General features: G+C 44.0%; 1 protein-coding gene across 2 annotated transcripts in view; it reads left to right on the top strand.

Annotated features, from left to right (window-relative positions):
* RNF144B (ring finger protein 144B) overlaps positions 1 to 17392 on the top strand; it is an 81399-nt gene extending 64007 nt beyond the window's left edge. For both annotated transcript variants that reach the window (XM_030314761.1, XM_030314762.1), the window contains exons 5-8: positions 6717 to 6921; positions 8958 to 9102; positions 12461 to 12550; positions 13705 to 17392. In XM_030314761.1, the coding sequence (XP_030170621.1) occupies positions 6717 to 6921; positions 8958 to 9102; positions 12461 to 12550; positions 13705 to 13845 (581 nt within the window). In that variant the 3' untranslated portion in view covers positions 13846 to 17392. The remainder of the gene's footprint in view (positions 1 to 6716; positions 6922 to 8957; positions 9103 to 12460; positions 12551 to 13704) is intronic.
* The last annotated feature ends 715 nt before the right edge of the window (positions 17393 to 18107 follow it).

Here is an 18107-nt window from a genome sequence, read left to right as displayed (position 1 = left end):
TGGTGGGCAGATCCAAAAATACGTACTCGTAACATACATGCACATGCTGTGGTTCTGAGCAGAAGAAACAGCCTGTCTTCTAGGAGAGCTCTCACTGGAGTTGATGATCCCAGACATATGTACAAGAAGCAATTAACCAACAATAAGCTAGAATATATAATCAAATAGCAAACACTCTTTAGAAGATGTATACCCGTGGGAGACATGAGAGGATTACTTCAGATGTAAGTACCTGTCTGTATGAGGGATGTTCAGGAGGTAGAAAAGGCTGGTCAGCAAATATGGCTACAAGAACTGTCACTATTGTCGTTTTCACTTCTCTTCTCATGCTAAGTTCTGTTCTTCGGTTGCCCGCTGTGTGCCCCACACTTGACTATGCTGAGGTAGGGTCTCTACGTCTATGTTTTTACTCTCAAGGTGGACAATGTTCAGGGATGTGTTGGCAAACGGTTTTTTGGTGGGGGCGGGGGAGGCCCTGATTTACAGTGTTTGCCGCCTTCGGTGGTGTAAATACTTTACCGTGGTTGATTTCTCAAGTAGCCGATTCATGTGGTGTCACTGAATGCAGTGTTGGGACGAGATGGAGTAGGTTGTGAGCTGGTGGGACCCTGCTTCAGGAGGCGACAGCCAGTGTCCTTGCTCAGTGTTTCCTTAAGTGCAGAATCTTTATTCCACTATCTGGAAGGAGACTGTCCTTTTCCTTTTATGCCTTCCTGACTCTGGCTGCCTGCAGAGTTGCTATTACGGGGATTGGGTTTTTTTTTGTTTTTCATCTTTGCTTCTGTGGTGCTTTAGCTCTAACTTAATTTCTTTGTGTTTTATCTCAGCATGTGCCATCTACTTTGTACTGTGGTTAGGAGGGACCAGTTTTACCTCCTGATTTTAGAGCTGATAAAAAGGAGAAACTTCATTATGGATACTTGGGATAAGAGAAGCATAAAATATTTCTGTACTAAAAAAAAGCTTCTGTATATCAGACATTCCTTACCTCCACCCCTAAGAGTTGCTCACATTTATTTGTTAATAATTTCATTTATGTTATCTTGTGGGGTGCTCTGTCAGTTATTACATTGCTTGTGGTTTTTTTTACATTTTATTAATTTTGAACATCTCTGGTTCTTTTCGCGCTGAGATTTCTGAGAAGTAAACCTCTATTTTCTTTTTTTTTTTGATGTTTATTTATTTTGACAGAGAGAGAAAAAGTGAGGAGGGGAGGAGCAGAGGGAGAGGGAGAGAGAGAATCCCAAGCAGGCTCCACACTGTCAGTGCAGAGCCCGATGTGGGGCTCAAACTCACAAACCATGAGATCATGACCTGAGCCAAGATCAAGAGTCGAATGCTTAACCGACTGAACCACCCAGGCGCCCTGCAAACCTCTATTTTCACCTCTTTTAGAGCCCATGATCTCTAAAAAGTACTTGACGTTGATCAATTGTTGAATGACCAATGCCTAGTTTTCAGGCATATCATCACAAGACATGAGGCCAAAAGAAGTTTGAAATAGTACAAATTAGAATGAGATTGAGACTTAATCATGGCAAGGGTTGTGTAAATAAGTCAAATAACGGAGAAATCTAGGGCCAAGTCTTAGACACCATTCATAGATGGGACCAACGGAAGCAGTTTTGATGCTAAAGGAGAAGGAAGGTTTGGGGAAGAAAATAGGCCAGTGCTTTATGGAAGAGGGAGCTACAAGAGTATCTGATACAAGTTGCATTAAGAAACACTTGCTGGGGGTGCCTGGGTGGCTCAGTCGGTTAAGCGGCTGACTTGGCTCAGGTCATGATCTCTTGGTCTGTGAGTTCGAGCCCCGCGTTGGGCTCTGTGCTGACAGCTCAGAGCCTGGAGCCTGTTTCAGATTCTGTGTCTCCCTCTCTCTGACCCTCCCCTGTTCATGCTCTGTCTCTCCCTGTCTCAAAAATAAATAAAACATTAAAAAAAAAAAACAAAACACTTGCTGGATATGAGTAGGGGCATGGCAGTTTTAACTTTCAGAGAGCAGTTTATTAATGAGTTGGGAATAAAAACTTGACTTTAGAGATTTAAGGAGGGTAGGAGGGGATAGGAATGAGAATCAGTGACTCTGGATCACTCATCCAAGGACTGGGATGAGAGAAGAAGTGAAATGGATGTTAGGTACAGAGAGTAAGTAGGGGTCCAGTAAGGGTACTTATTATTCCTTTTGAAGTTAGAAAATTTTTTCATTGTCGCCCTTAATAAGTGACATTTCATAAAGGTGGTTTAATTTTGAAAGTGCTGTATGTAAAGTTCCATGTTTTGCCAAGTTGATGTCTTTCCAAATGCAGAGAGCCATAATTCAGGTGGGTGGAGATCTAGGGTCTACAAGATGCTAATTCTGTGACATCAAAATTAAGACAAGTACACAGTAGGTCCTTGAATGAAGGTCCTTTAAGGGGGGGTAGACTATAATTTGGTAAAGAGAGAGGATTTTTAGGGGGAAGGAGAAACATAGTATGAGAATCGTATATATGGAGAATGTGAAACAAAGGGGAAATCTAAATATGTTTCAGTGTTGCAAAAAGTAGATGATTTTCCAGGGGACAGCTTAGATGCAGAATTATTTTATTAGTCTGTTGTTCATATACCAGATTGATAGTAGCCTTTTCCAACGAGCTTCTAGGGGCGCCTGGGTAGCTCAGTTGGTTAAGCCTCCAACTCTTGGTTTTTGCACAGGTCACGATCTCATGGTTCTTGGTTCAAGCCCTGTGTCAGGCTCTGCACTGACAACGCAGAGCCTGGTTGAGATTCTCTGTCTCCCTCACTTTCTGTCCCTCCTCTCAACCCCCCATTGTGTGCACGCACTCTCTTTCTCAAAAGGAATGTAAAAAATAAAAAAAAAAAACACCTAGCTTTTAAAAACTATAAAAGTAGTATTTGTTCCTGTTTTTTAAATTCACGTTTAGTATTAAAGTAAATCTTTGCTTCCTTCCCCAACACCCCCCCGCCCCCGCCTTTTACTCAAGGATAACCATTTTCGTGTTTCTTACATATTCTTCTGAAAATGTTTTTTTTTTTAATTTTTTAATGTTTATTTATTTTGAGAGACAGAGACAGAGACTGAGATAGAGACAGCAAATGAGGAGGGGAGAGAGGGAGAGAAAGAATCCCAAGCAGACTCCATGCTGTCAGCACAGAGCCCAACACTGGGCTTGATCCCACAAACTGCAAGATCATGACCTGAGCTGATATCAAGAGTCAGATGTTTAACTGAATGAGCCACCCAGGTGCCCCTGTTGTTTTGTTTTGTTTTTTAATGTTTGTTTATTTATTTTTTCAGAGAGAGAGCAAGTATGAGTGGGGGAGGGGCAGAGAAAGGGGGAGAGAGAATCCGAAGCAGGCTGCAGGCTCTGAGCTGACAGCAGAGAGCCCGATCCGAGGCTTGAAGTCACAAACCATCAGATCATCACCTGAGCCCAAATCAAGAGTCTCACGCTCAACCTGACGAAGCCACCCAGGCACCTTCTTCTCAAAATGTTAAAACATATTTTTATAAACATGGTTCATTTATACTCATCCTGAATCTGCATTTTTTAATTGGTAATATATCCTTGGGATCTTTCCATATTGTCACGTTTGAGTCACCTTATTTTAAAGTTCGTAGTGTTCAACTATATGGATGTACATTACTTGTCTGCTGAACTACACAAAAACCTTATGGATCTGGCATAGTGTGTTAATTTTTTAAAAATTTTTTTTTAACGTTTATTTATTATTGAGAGAGCATGAGCATGGGAGGGGCAGAGAGAGGAGGAGACACAGAATACAAAGCAGGCTCCAGGCTCTGAGTCATCAGCACAGAGCCTGACGATGCGGGGCTCGAACTCACACCCGCAGGATCATGACCTGAGTCGAAGTCAGATGCTTAACCGACTGAGCCACCCAGGCACCCCGTTTTTTAAAAAAACTTTAATAATAACAAAAAAATTTTATTATGGTACATACGTTTTCCACAGGATGATGTGTGTCGTGTGTATTTTTTTCTGTACGCGCATTTCCACGTTCCTCACCTACAGAGATGATAAAATCCTGGGGTTGGAAAGGACTTTAAAGGTCGTCTCGGACATGCCCCCTTCATCCCCTTTGTACAATACCTGCTTCCCCAGGAGGAACGGTCCTTGTTGGAAGTGGGCATTTGCTCACTATTGCTAGAGGTGGCCTTACCATTTGAGATGCTTTCATTCGCAAGGAGCAGAACGCTGGACTTTGAAGAGCCTAAACAGCGAGGGCAGTGAATTACCTCACACACACAGAATCCAGAGGTCGATGGTTGCAGGTTTGGCTGATGAAGCCGCTCAGTTTCTCTACCTCATGTAGTTTTTCCTCACAGTTTTCCCAGATCATATTCCCGGACATCCAACTTCAGGCGGTCATGTTCAAGGTGGCTGGACGGAAGGGCAATTCCTGCCCGCACGTCAGGAAGGAGGCCTTGTCCCAGAAGCCCCTTGTCGGACCTCCTCTCCCCTCCCACTGGCTAGACCATGTCACGTGATCAAGCTACGGTTGCGCAGTAGGCTGGGAAAGCGAGTGTCCGCCATGTTCTGTGTCTGAAGAGATAAGACGAGTGTTCTCAGCAGGTTGAAAGGGGTTGGGGCAGATATTGAGGAACTCTAGAAGTGGCTAGAGTGGCCAATATCACTTTTGGATAGAGTAAGAATCTATTTCTTGGTAACCCTACTTTGGGTGTTAAGTTCTATAAGCTATCCTTAAAGAACAACGAAATGAGTAGAAAGCTGAAATGTGTCCCTTTGGTCTCTTCCTCCACGCTCCTTTGCTTGGTCATTTCTGTGCTGTCAAAGTGGAAAAAAAATACACGAGATCACGGTTTTCTGTGGCTCAGACTCTTTCCTTGCTTTTTGCTTTGGGCTCTGCCAGCGCATTGCTTCCTCAGATTTTTTTTCCTTATGGGAATCTCTCGAAATCTAACTGCTGCCATATTTATTGACCTGCTTTTATTGTGACATCCCAGCTCCCTGAAATAATAAGTTGGTAGGAACAAACAGGCCATAATGTCTACCAAATAATTTGGATTAGACTTATGTGGACAATTTGTATGCTTGTATCTTTTTAGGTTGATCTGCAGGGGTGCTATAAATTTAACGATGTTATGTATCTTTCCTTTCCTTTTCCTTCTTTATCTTCAGACTTTTCAAAGACCCCTGATTTAGAATGGGTGGTAAGTAGGTATGTGATGTGGGAGTCCTTAGCTCTAATTTACATACCAACCTTCATTTCTTTAGTGTTTTAGTGTTTAGTGTTTGTGAAGCAGTTATAAGAGTTTGAAAGAAAATATAAATGGTGTGGAAGTAAAAGGTCAAGACCTTGGAGCATGTGTGTGTCACTGTCCCCTTGACTTTCTCACCAGGCTGTCCCAAAGTTTTAGGGACTTCTCAAGGATCCATCTCTCTTGGGGTTTGAGGACCTGTGAATCATAATAGGCTTCTCTTTTCTGATTATATTTGGCCTATAATTCTCCAACCCCAGCTCCCCCCAAATTTTAGATAAGACACTATGTGTAAGGATGCTCTTTTTGAATAATGAGCATAGATCTGATTGTTGCATTTTCTAGATGAGAGATTAATGCAGACGGTGTTTACTTGAACATTTTGGACTTATTTCCCCTGATACTGAATTTGTAAAATTATCACCTTTAAAACTAAGCTCAGACTTAATGCCTTCATTTCCTTTTTGCACCACTCTCTGGGTCTGTTTGCCTCCAGTGTGGAAATTACAAAGAATCACAAGCCTTGGGAGATTTAAAACTGGAATCTCATTGGTTTAAAATTTGTAAAATACATTGGTTCAGAGAAAAAAAAAACGGGCCACTCAACTACTCAAATAACATCATTTTTTGCATGATATGTTCCCTTAAAGGTCACATTATGTGACAAGAACATGGGGTCTGTTAGGGAATAAAAAATAGAAGACTGAACAAAATTTGTAAACATTTGAATAGAACGACAGTGGCCTTACCCCCAACTCCATATGCTTTCCTACATGCCACGTGGATCTAGCTCATGTGTAGTATATAACCGACTATCATTTTATGGTCTGTGAAAGTGCATACCTTTTGTTTTTGGAGCATGTGAGTCTTTTACAAATGTCTCTAGCATATGGCAGGGCAACGGAATATACAAACTGACAGGTAATCTGACTTTTTTGCTAAGCCACACCAGACAGATGCTGTTTGGTCCCTAAACTATTCGATTTCTTCCTTGTGCTTTCATTTCCCTCTAAGAAGCAGAAGAAACTTAACTACTTATTTCTCAGTGCCTGAAAGGACAAAATCCTTTGTGTATTTTTTTTTTTCTTTTGCCTTGGTAGGCCCTTCAGGTCCAATTTTCCTCTAAGATGATACCCAAAATAATGATAGCAGGGACTTGAGATGTTTGCTTACTTTGAGTACTGAACGAACGGTGAGAAGTATTCCAAAAACAATTGCAGATTTTGGTTGGTGAGCACACTCCTTATCTATTCAGAAGGGCATTCCATTAGTACCTACTTTGAGAAATGCGGCAGGGCTGAGTGACCTTGTACGTTTGGATCCATTCTGAAGACCAGTGGTAGAAATCACTGCCCTTGATTTTACCAAGCTTCCATAGATGTTAGCCTATAACAGAGAAACGTGAAGGGGAGGAAAACCGCAAGCCTGCGTGCAAGACAGGTAGACCATCACATTTTCTTTTTTTACACTCTAGAAGTTCACCTGGACCCCCATCGAACATGGTGTCCTGTCGCAGACTGTCAGACAGTGTGCCCTGTTGCATCAAGTGACCCGGGACAGCCCGTACTGGTGGAGTGTCCTTCTTGTCACCTGAAATTCTGCTCATGTTGCAAGGATGCTTGGCATGCAGAAGTCTCCTGTAGAGATAGTCAGCCTGTTGTCCTGCCGACAGAGCACGGGTAAGAAGGGAAATGGCCTTGGGGATTATTCACTGGTTTTCTCAGAAACCCCAAATATGTCTCTTGGCAAAGGAGTTATCTGGTGATGGAATGTAGAGATCAGTCACTTCCCCGTGGAGCTTCCCTGAGAAGCGTCTCAGAATTGGTAAGTTGTTAACAAACAATAACGAAAGAAGAATTTCTAAAGGGAATTTAGGTATTTACCCCTGGAGGATCTTCCAGCCACTGCTGAAATTAGAGCTTGCATAAATTTTGATTTCTCTTTAGGCAGGGAGGCACAGGGACCACTGGTTTTCAGTAGGAAGTCACGGCTAGTCCACAGCCATTTGCCAAGGAGTGCTAGCCACCTGCTAGGGACAGACCTCATTCTTCTTGCTTGCAAAGTGGTGCTGGGATTATTTTCTTACCTGATGGTGCTGCCAGCTTGTGAGGTGTGCCAGTCACGTCAAAGAGAGCACAGCAGTAGAAACAGCAGCCCTGCAGGGCAGTGCAGTACTCAATTCCTAGGTCCAAGAGGAAGAGAACTCATCTCTCGATACTTTATGCTCTGAAAAGATGGCACCAAGGTTCAGATTTTGTTACAACCAGCAGCAATTAAATCTGTACCTTTCAGTATTTTTTACGGCAGCAGAAGGGCCCAGAGTGAGAGACCTTTGTGCTTGATCCCTTGCTCTGCTCAAGGCTATGGCTGTTCTGCATCGGTGAGAACAGACGTACCAGTGTTAAGAGTCCAGTTGGCTTACTCGCCCCGCACCCTCCGAGTGTGTAGAACCATTCTTCAGGAATAGCAACACTACCTGGCTATGATGCTGGGCTGGAATCTTAGACCAAACAAATCAAGAGGAAAAATAGATCTTCATGCACTTGGCAGGCGTGGACCTTCCTAGCCAGTACCTTCTGCATTTTCACTGCCATGACAGTAAGGTCTGTGGGTGTCACAGGACAGTGCAAAGATCCCAGAGGAGAGAGGGGTTGAGATCTGACGTTGTCACTTCGTGCCTGTGTGACCTCATGTCAGTCACTCAGCCTCTATGAGTCTGTTTCTCTATTTGCAAAAAAAGGGGGAGGGTAGGAATTAGTAACTGTCCCAGTGCTCTATAAGGTTATGGTGAGCACCAGCTCCGATCCTGGATCTGACAACACTTTGTGAACTTGATGTCTCCATGTGCTGGGTGCTGGTTTTAATGAACAGTGGCTGAAGTACAGCGCCGGGCTCTGGCTTCCCTAACCCTCCCACCTCAATTAGCTCCACTTATTTCCTGTGCCCCTTAAGGCTGTGAGCCTGTGTTGACCTATTCATCCATCTGGAGCAGGTCTCTTGAATGATATTGGGCATTTATTTTATTTTATTATTTTTTAAAGATTTTATTTTTTAAAAATAATCTCTTCACCCGGTGTGGGGCTCGAATTTACAACCCCAAGGTTAAGAGTTGCATGTTGTACCGACTAAGCCAGCCAGGCACCCCAGGTGTTTCTTTAAAGTATTGGTCACTGACTCCCTCAACCTCTGCCATTTGTTTGTCTGAACAGATCACTAGATAAGAGGTTTATCTGTGCCGTCTCAGATCCTGAGCTTGTGTGTTTCTCTTGTATAGTGGACTGCTTGCATTTCTTATTTAGACAGTGTGTGCTCGGGGAATGAAATACTCCAAATAACGAGTTAAGCCAGGTGTGGAAAATACAATTATATAATCCACTTCAAGCCAAAGATAAATAAAGGTTCTCTTCTGTTTGGAGTTATCTGAATGACTAATAATCTGTGTCTCTCCAATTTTTACCCCCACCCTCTTCCATGGAAGTGAATTCAGCACGGATAAGGAAGGGTTCCCTACCTACTACCCATCAGGAGCCCCAGGAATTCAGTTGGTGACCATAAAGTGGAATCTAGAAAGGTGTTAGTTAACTATTTAGTTCTTTATACTCAGCTCACTCTTCCCCGGCTCTGGTAGTCTACCCCCTTGTGGTTCTAGCTTTTAAGAAACTCAGGCAGCATTCTTGATCCACACCCTATAATTTCTCATCCATTTTGTTTCTAGGGCCCTCTTTGGGACAGACACAGAAGCCCCCATTAAGCAATGCCCTGTTTGTCGGGTTTATATCGAACGCAACGAAGGCTGTGCTCAGATGATGTGCAAGAATTGCAAGCACACATTTTGCTGGTACTGTCTCCAGAACCTGGATGTAAGTTCCACTCAGAAGTCTTCTCACGTGGTCTTTCTGTATTGGTGTGACCACCGGGATCCTACGGCCTTTCCTTTCGAAACAATGAGCCTGTTTGTCCTGTAAAAGACATTTCCTGTTCTTAGTGATACTCTCCACTTTAGATGTCTATAAAACCTCTGATTACCTTCACTGTGTCACCTCAACCTTAAAGGCAAGCAAGCTTTTTTTTTGTTGTTGTTTTAGGGACATTTCCTGTTTTGGGAGCACTGTCTCCTCTTGTTCCATAAAGAATCATCCGTGTGTTCATTTTACATTGCTGTTGTAACAAATCACCACGAACACAGTGGCTTAACCAATACAGATTTATTATCTTTACTTCTAGAAATCTGACATGGGTCTCACTGGATTAAAATCACAGGGTCTTTAGGGCTGCATTCCTTTCTGGATTCTAGGGAAGAATCTATTTTTTTGCTTTTTCCAGTGTCTAGAGCCTGCCTGCATTCGTTGGCCTGTGGCCCCTTTCCCCGTCTTCAAAGCCAGCCACATCCCATCTGTCCGACCCTTCTTCCAATTTACGGCTCCCTCTGACCACAGCTGGGGAAGCTTCTCTGCCCTTCCAGGCCCTGTGATTAGGTTGGCCACATCTGGGTGATGCAGACTACACTCCCTGACGAAGGTCTTAATGTAATCACATTCGTACAGTCCCTTTTGCCATGTAAGGGCAACATATTCTCAAATTCTGCGGATTAGGCCACGGGCGTCTGTAGAGGAGCCGCCATTCTGCCTACTGTACTTTGGTTGTCTTTCTGAATTTAAAGAAAAAAGCCACTCAAATCCATGAGATGTCTTCAATAACCACTTCATTCACTGCCATGACAGCAGTTTTGCTATTGTTTTGTTAGGGTTGCCTTCCCAGACACAGGGGTCTGCCCCCCTCACTCTGTTCCCTTACCATTCGTGAAGCACGTCTTGCCCAATTCGAGTACAGCTCATTCCGTCCCGGGCCAAGGCTAATGGTAACCCCAGAGGTAGAAGGTGATGTGAAGGCTGGATGAGCAGATCTTGCTTCAGTTCTAGCATTTACTCTAGCACATGTGAGCTACCCCAGATAGGAAGAGATATTCACTATTTTGGCAATCCAGACGAAGAAGATGCATCCATATCCGTGTGAGCCTCCGTCATGTTGGTGGCGGGCAGGGACCTTCTTTTCTCAACTTCTCATTTCGTTGGCTTAGTTTGCTTCAATTCGATCAGCAGTTAGTGTGGGGCTTTAGTGTCACACACACCCAGCGAGTCCGTGTGCAGTGAATACAGGATGCGTTCCACCCCCACATGCCTGGGTTTTAACTGAAAACTAGATAGGTTGTTTCAGACGACATCTGTGAGTAAGAATTTTAATCAGCCCGATCTCAGTGTTTCAAGCAGAGGTATAAATTGGGGAAAAGAAGTTGACATTTTAGACTTCAGAAGCTCAGTAGCTCAGGTTGAAAGAAATGTTTCCACTTAAAAAAAATTCTATCATAACCCCCCGAATTACAATTAAGGGTGATATTTGAGAGCTGTCATGATTCCAAATGTGAGATGTTCTGAGTGAGGTTCTCACTGACTGCGCAGCCCTCATGTTTTACAAAGGGAAGAAATCTTCTCTGTTTTCCTTCAGGTTTAACCAGAATATTAATTGGGTTCATAGCCACAAGGAGGCTGAGCCCATGAGGTTCTTTTTAAGCGGCAAGAATGTAAGGGAATAAATATGTGTGCCAGATCTGTCCATCCTTTGGCTGGAATATGTCTGGGGTATGGCGTTGCAAAGGACACACTGTTCTGTTACTTGGACTGTTCTGACGCTCGAGATGAAATGGTACAGATGTTAAAAGGCTGGATACACAGGCTTCAAATACTGAAGCATCTTTTTCTGGTCATTGTTTCTTGAGATCCCATTTTCTCGGGTTTAGCCAGGGGCATTGGCCTGTTGGTAATGACGTTTTCCCCTCGACAAGTGTTCTGTGTCAGATGGTGGTGTTGATCTTTGTTTGTGGGAAAGTTTCAGAGCAGCGGGTCTGGGAGCAGGATGGTTGTCCGAGAGCCAAGCGTGAGACAGACAGCCACCCAGCGTGGTTTTGAGCTTTACTGGGGTGTTGAGTTTGCTCCTGCCTTTGTCCCCATCCCTGCTGTCTTCAGAGGACGAGGTGTTCTTCATGTTGTGCTGTGGGTACCTCAGAGACCTGTCCCCTTCTGTTACCTCTTCTCTCTCTTGTGACTTCAACTTCCACTAACATCACATATGCAGCTGTGTCCCATTTGAAAACGAATCACACTTTTCTCAAACCTATGTGTCTCCCATACTCCCATTCTCCCCCAGCCTCCTCTTTGAGCCAGGCCTCAAAACAACATAGTCACCTCTTGTCGTTGACGCTGACTTAACTCCGGGCATTGAAGTACACTCAGCTTGCCGCATTGTCACTCCCCAGCTGTATTTTTCTAAGGCCTTGAGTGAAATGCAAGGAATATTTCAGTCCTCATCCTCCCTAAACTGTTTCAGTGATGACACCTCTTCTGGCTTCCCTTCTGCATTTCTGGCCACTTCTCCGTTTCCTTCCCAGGCTCCCCTTGACCCATTCTTTGTGACCCAAATGTTTGTGACCAACATCCTCTTTGCTCTCCAGTCTACACTCTCTCCCGGGTGATCTCATCTACTTCTGTGTTGTTTCCTGCCCCTCCCCCCAACATCTGCCAGTACCCAAGGCCCTCCCGCAAAGTTCAGATCTGTGGAATCAGCTGCCTTTTGGACAGTACCACTTGGATGGCTCAAGTGTCTCTCAAGTTCAGCCTGTCCAAACCGTAGCCGTCATTGTCCCAACAAAGTTCATCTCTCCGTTGTCATTTCTCTTGGCCAGGCTCCTGCTTCTCCCCAGTGCCTTTCCCCTCACCTGTGATTTCTTCTCCTTCTTCCCCCGCCTGGTTAGTTACCTTCTCAGTATCTCATGCCTGCATTTCCCACCTCCGCTGCTGGCATTTTTCCTCCCCTGCTCTACTGTGGCCGCCTTCCAGCCGAGGAAGACTGTCCTTCGTTCCACATCGCACCTGCTCTAGAGCCGCCTTTCAAAGAGGATCGGTCAGGACACGGAGCCTTTCAAGACTCAGTCAAGAGTCTCGTTGATTACAATCTCTTTTCACTCAGTGCTTTGTAAAAGTACCGAGATACATCGTAAAGATCGCGGCCTCGGGATTCGGGGAGGCTGTTCATCAGTATCGCCCGAAAGAGCGTTTGCTTCCACCAAGCAAAATATGGTTTGCGTTTGTTAGATCCAGTGTGGTTAGTATTTGTCTCTCAATTCAAAACAGCGTGTTTGTTGAGACCTCTCTCCTTGTTTTTCAGAATGACATTTTCCTCAGGCATTATGACAAAGGGCCATGTAGGAATAAACTTGGCCACTCGAGAGCCTCAGTGATGTGGAACCGAACACAGGTACCTTGACCCTTAAGGAAGCACGAGATACACTGGACTTGGGAGGACTTAGAAAGCCCACCTGTTCTTCCTCCCCACCCTGTTGTCTGCTTACGCATCCATCCCTGGAGGTTCTGGGGAGCCCATGAGCAGGGCCAGGGAAAGGGAATGCAGCAAGTGCCTGAAGTTCATGAGCATGGCCCCCTTGCGGATAAGTGGAGGGGCAGGGCCCGGAGCAGCTGGGTAATTAACAGCCACCTGCAGAACGAAGGCAGGTCTTCTTTCCTCCCGAAAAAAATGGTAGAACGACTTTCCTAAAACCCTCTAAGTCCTACTTTCTATAAAAGGCAGTGCTCTAAAATCCCATGAGCCGCTGCTGGGGCTTAAATCCCTCTGTACCTGCCATTGTGTTTCCGTGGCAGGTTCAAAGGAAGTCCTGGTTTATTTTTAATAGCGTTTCATATTCATTAAAGGCTGTGTTCCTTTTAAGGGTGCCAGTGTTAATAGCCTAGCAATCATTGTTAATATCCCTATGAGACTATTAGGAAACTCAGGGAGAGAGCCAGAGCGCCAAGAGCAACAGTTTGGGGTCACACAGAGCTTTTGCTCGAGTTAATGTCTGTTTTGTTCCCTCCCCTCCGATCTAGTTCTTGCCGTCTCCCTGGTTAGTATCCAGTTCAGATCATGCAGGCACTGGGCTACAAGGTCCTATGATTGGTAACTGTTTTGCGTGCCTGAGGTGGTGTCTTAGTTCAGGCTCTAGAATAAATTATCATAAACTGGGTGGCTGAAAAAAAAATAGAAATGTATTTCTCCCTGTTCTGGAGACTCGAGGTGCCTTTATGGTTGGGTTCTGGTGAGGACCCTCTCTCTTCCTGGTCTATAGATGGCCTTCCTCTCACTGTGTCCTCACATGGCAGAGAGTGGCGAGAATGGAAGCAAGCTCTCTAATATCTTTTTTTTAGGGCACTAATCTCACCGTGAGGGCTCCACCCTCGTGTCCTAATTACCTCCCAACCACCCTCCTTTCCGGATTCCATTGTATTGGAGATTAGGGTTTCAACATATGAATTCTGGGGCTGAGGGGGAAACACACATTCGGTCTTTAGCAGATGGCACAGTAGACATATAGGAAGATTTAACTGCTGAAGTAGCCTTTTCTTCCACATTTCCAGGTGGTGGGGATTCTGGTGGGATTGGGCATCATCGCCTTGGTGACTTCACCCCTGCTGCTCCTGGCCTCCCCCTGCATCATCTGTTGTGTTTGCAAGTCCTGTCGGGGCAAGAAGAAAAAGCACAGCCCATCCACAACTTAGAGGTCTCTGCTCACGTCCACGTGCCACAGATGTCTGGGGTTCTAACGAGAAGCACAGTGAGAAAGCCCCACTTAGCGCACCTGCCTCCTCCTTGCCAACCTTTGAAAGTGCCTGTGTCCAGACTTTGAACTTGCCTTTGGCACCAAGGCCCAGCCCTGGTGCACGTGTTCCCGTGTGAAGAGAACCGGGCTGTGCGGTCTAGGCTGTGTCTGTGGAGCGCGTCGGGAAGCTTTGGGGTTGCTGAGAAGGAATGGGTTGCTAACCCATCATCATTTTACGCCCCCGGAGGATCCCACCGGACTGTTCAACTGCTGACCAGATTCAAGGAGCCCGAGTGAACCTGTAGTGTAATAAATGTGTTGTTGCGGTTGGCCACACACATCACAACTGAGCACCAGCGTCCGTTCTGTGTCGATTTGACCACCAAGAGATACACGGGAGAGACCCCCTTGGGGGAGGGAAAGAATAACACCGGTTAAGAGGAGATTGTTGTAAGAGCTGCAAAGCAGGCTACTTAGCTCAGGAGTGGGTACTTGGCTTTGGCCTCGGCCAGCCACCGGGTGTGCTGTTGCCGGCATTCCCACGGTGACTTGGCAGAAACACAATGGGTTTCTCCTTGTGTGATCTCAGCTTCCAGCACAAAACTGCTGTGCAGAGGGAGGTGTCTTTTCCCAGTGCGAGGGCTACAGCCTGTAAAACAATGTGGTCTGATGGAGCGGCTCTCCCTGGGCAAGTGCAGCTTGGCGAAGGTGATAGACTCTCCTCCAGCCAGTAGCTGTGGTCTGCAGGATTGTCTGATGTGAAATACGGGTCAAGGGGCAGAGGTTCAAATCCTTCACCGTAGATAACAGAGACCTTTCCTGATCCCTGTGTTCTTGGCGCCCAGCACATTTAGGACTGGACCTGAAAGTCCATAGCAAGAGTGACTATCAAAGTCCCATGTGTACATCTAGAAATCCATATAATTTGCCACCTACCTAGACCCTCCGTCCACTGGGCACGTGCGAGTATTTCCCGTGGTACACACAAAACAAATGTTTCCTCAAAGCCATTTTGTCTTTCCTTCTGGGACTAATACACTTTACTAGAAATCAACCTAATGTTTTTTTTTTTTTTTTGCATATTACATATGTAAATTTTGGTTGCAAGTTCCTAACTTAACAAAAGGTATAGACTCATAAACCCAACTCTTTTAAAACAACCCTAGCACGGTGTCCTGTCATGTCAGTGTGTAAAAACACCGATAATCAAGCTAGTTACCTATTTTCAAACGCAGTGCAAGCAGCTCTCAACAAAGTTTAATATTGCTCTTGGAAGCCTCTGTTAGGGCGAGCCAGATACTTCCTGTGTGTACAAGGCACTGATCAAACAACAAAAAATGTAATAAAGAAACTGTAACTGCTTTACGTATCATAAATAGTTTAGGTTGGTATAGCCCCGTTGCGACTTAGTTTTCCCGTCATCCGTTAGTGAGATTTCTGAATACACGGGTTTTGAAAAGACAATAACTTTTTCTCCAATGACAGGATGTCATAATTGCCATTAGCAACGTAGTCTGGTGCTTTGTGGGAACATGTAAAGTGCTCCTAGAGAGCTGTCCTTGGAACGAGGGACAGTGCGTTGGGACTGTCTGGACCTATGATGTTTTCCCGAGGTAACTGGGTAACTAGGTTGTTAAATTGCTGCTATCCTGGACCTATTATTAAGGAACGATCCTTTGCCTGTGTAATGGAATGTGTCCTAAGTGGGGATGTGTACATTTAAGGAACTTTGGTTCCCACATACATGTTGATAGCTGATATATGTACAGTCCATCCCTACGTCGTGTACACTTTTATTTACCATTTGTACAGAACATAGATGTGGACTCTCGGAAAACTTTCAAATGGCAACCAGCCCAAAGCATTTTTAATCATTTTTATTTGGAAACTTCTCAATGTTAAGTGTCTTTCTTTTCCTTTGAAACTCTGAACATGGCAGAACAAGAATACTCTCTTCGATCAATGTATTCCCTATTAGTATAACTAGAAGTGTACATATATTTGAGTGATTTGCTTTGTCTTAACACTGCCTCATTGTAGCACAGGGCATTTATAACTGCTCAGGGGATCACGGGAACTCAGCTGAAAATGAATTTTTGTATCAAGAGTGTCAGGAATGGCAGTTTACCCTGGCATGAGCGAACTCTCGAAGCTTCTATTCCGCAAAGAATCTCTAAAACAGGGGCTGATTTCAAGGAACCTAAAATCCTGTGTTATCAGAGGCGGAACTCCTGAATTTGGAGTTAAAGGTAGGAGAGAACATCCATACTGTTTCCTTGGCAAAATTGAAGGAACTTGTTTTCTCACAGAGATACTGTAACAGAAGCAGCTCCTTTTTTTTTTTTTTTTTTAAATACAAGATAGGGTGTGGGGGGTTGCTTTTTTGAAACAGATTTCAAACAACTGGATTTAAGTTTTTAAATGTTGAAAAGTGCCTGGAAAGTAGTGACTTCTTCCTTAAATAGCTACATGAATAGGCCTGTGTAAGACTGTCAGAATCAACAGGAATAGGTTGGTAGGTTAAACCCAGATACATCGCCGGTGCCTCAAAGGGTGAGTAGCAAGCCAGTCTAGAAACTTTGTTTACAAAGGAGGGAACTGACAACTTAGATAAAGAGACTGATGTTTTTGTTTGGCATAACTGGCCAGTGAGACAGTTTAACCTGTCTCCTTCCTCTGTCCATCAGCTCTGTCTTCCAGGGATTCTCTTTCCAGACTAGGAAGAGATATGGGTCTACGTGACAATGTTTGGATGTTGTGGCAAAAATTCTTGTGTTTGGAGTAGTGTAGTTTTTTTGAAATAGGATCAAAACTCCTTCACCCAGTTGTAATCTGGATGTAATAACTCCCCATCCGGAAACGCTAGCAGGTGTAAGGGGACGACAACTAGCTGTTGCCCCTCCTGGGAAGTTTTTTCTTATCCGGTAGGGAGGTGAGGGGGAAAGCCACAGGGAAGCAAATTTTAGAATCATAGGCATTCTGTTTGTTCACACAATGGGTGTTAGCTCTGGACTTGAAATCTCTATATAGATAAAGAGGCCTTTGAAAAACAAATAATTCACAGTGTGAATTTTCTTGTAGCCTGCATCACGAAAATTTTACCTATCCAGATTTGCAAAATGTACATGTTTATTTGAATGTAAATCACTGTTTCTTGAAACCCCAAATTGTCTCTTAAAACTTATTCAAAATCTAAATGCGTCTTATTTTACCCTTCTCTACACAGTGCTTGACTTTTGTGTTCATGAATGGATGCCTTTATGTATATAGACCCATGTATATATGTGCAGCTCTGAAGATAATTTCATAATGCCTTAGATGAATGACATTTTATAAAGCTGTCAAGTTGATACCTATAGACTATTACATCTCATGTTGATTCACGATCCAGAAAGTTTTGTTATGTATTTAAGAAATTCCTGTTGTATTATATTTTTCCGATTATTTGAGAGGAAAATAGCTGTTTCAGTCTCTGTTGCCCCAATAAACGTGGAGCAAGAAAGCAAGTGGTTAACCTTTGTTGTACCGCACATTTCTAGACACGTTTGATTTTATCCTCCAGGAACCACCAAGCACTATTAAATCCTAGGTTCTGAATTTACAAAAAGCACCCAAATCTGTTATACCATTCATGGAAATAATTCTTGCTACTTTGTTTCTTAAAAGAAATGAGAAGTATAATGCCTTCACTCGTTGCAGACATTTTTGTTGTATGTGCGATATCCCACACCGTCACTGCATGGGTATTGGTAATTATCCAGAGAAACAACCAATAATTTAGGGCTTTGATCATTCTAATGAATGCTGCCAGGGATCAAAGTTCTATAAAATGAGGGTTGGACTGCCTGCTCTCTGTGGTCCGCTCTCACCTTTCACAAGTCTGTTGGAGGAATGTATTTCTTCGTTATGAATTTTAAAGGATTTACATTAGCCTTAACTTAAGGTCATTTCCATTTGATTAGTATTCAAGGCAGGACTCACCAAAGGTTGAGTGCTGAAAGTTGGTTAACAACTAGAACTTGTGTTTATGCAAAACCGAAAGCTCACATTCCTGTCTCCTGGGGTTGATGCCTTTCTATTGAACATTGGTTCAGTGGTTGTGATTGGATACCTGAGTATAAAGACTTAGGACTGACTTACAATTCAAATTTCACTTTGTAATCATTCACTTTTGAGGAAATCGGTAAGATCATATTAAAAGATTTTCGGGTTATGGTTTCT

Source organism: Lynx canadensis, chromosome B2, assembly GCF_007474595.2.
Source record: "Lynx canadensis isolate LIC74 chromosome B2, mLynCan4.pri.v2, whole genome shotgun sequence".
Taxonomy (NCBI): domain Eukaryota; kingdom Metazoa; phylum Chordata; class Mammalia; order Carnivora; family Felidae; genus Lynx; species Lynx canadensis.
Note: the sequence above shows the minus strand (reverse complement) of the source record. Positions and strands in the feature narration are given on the sequence as shown.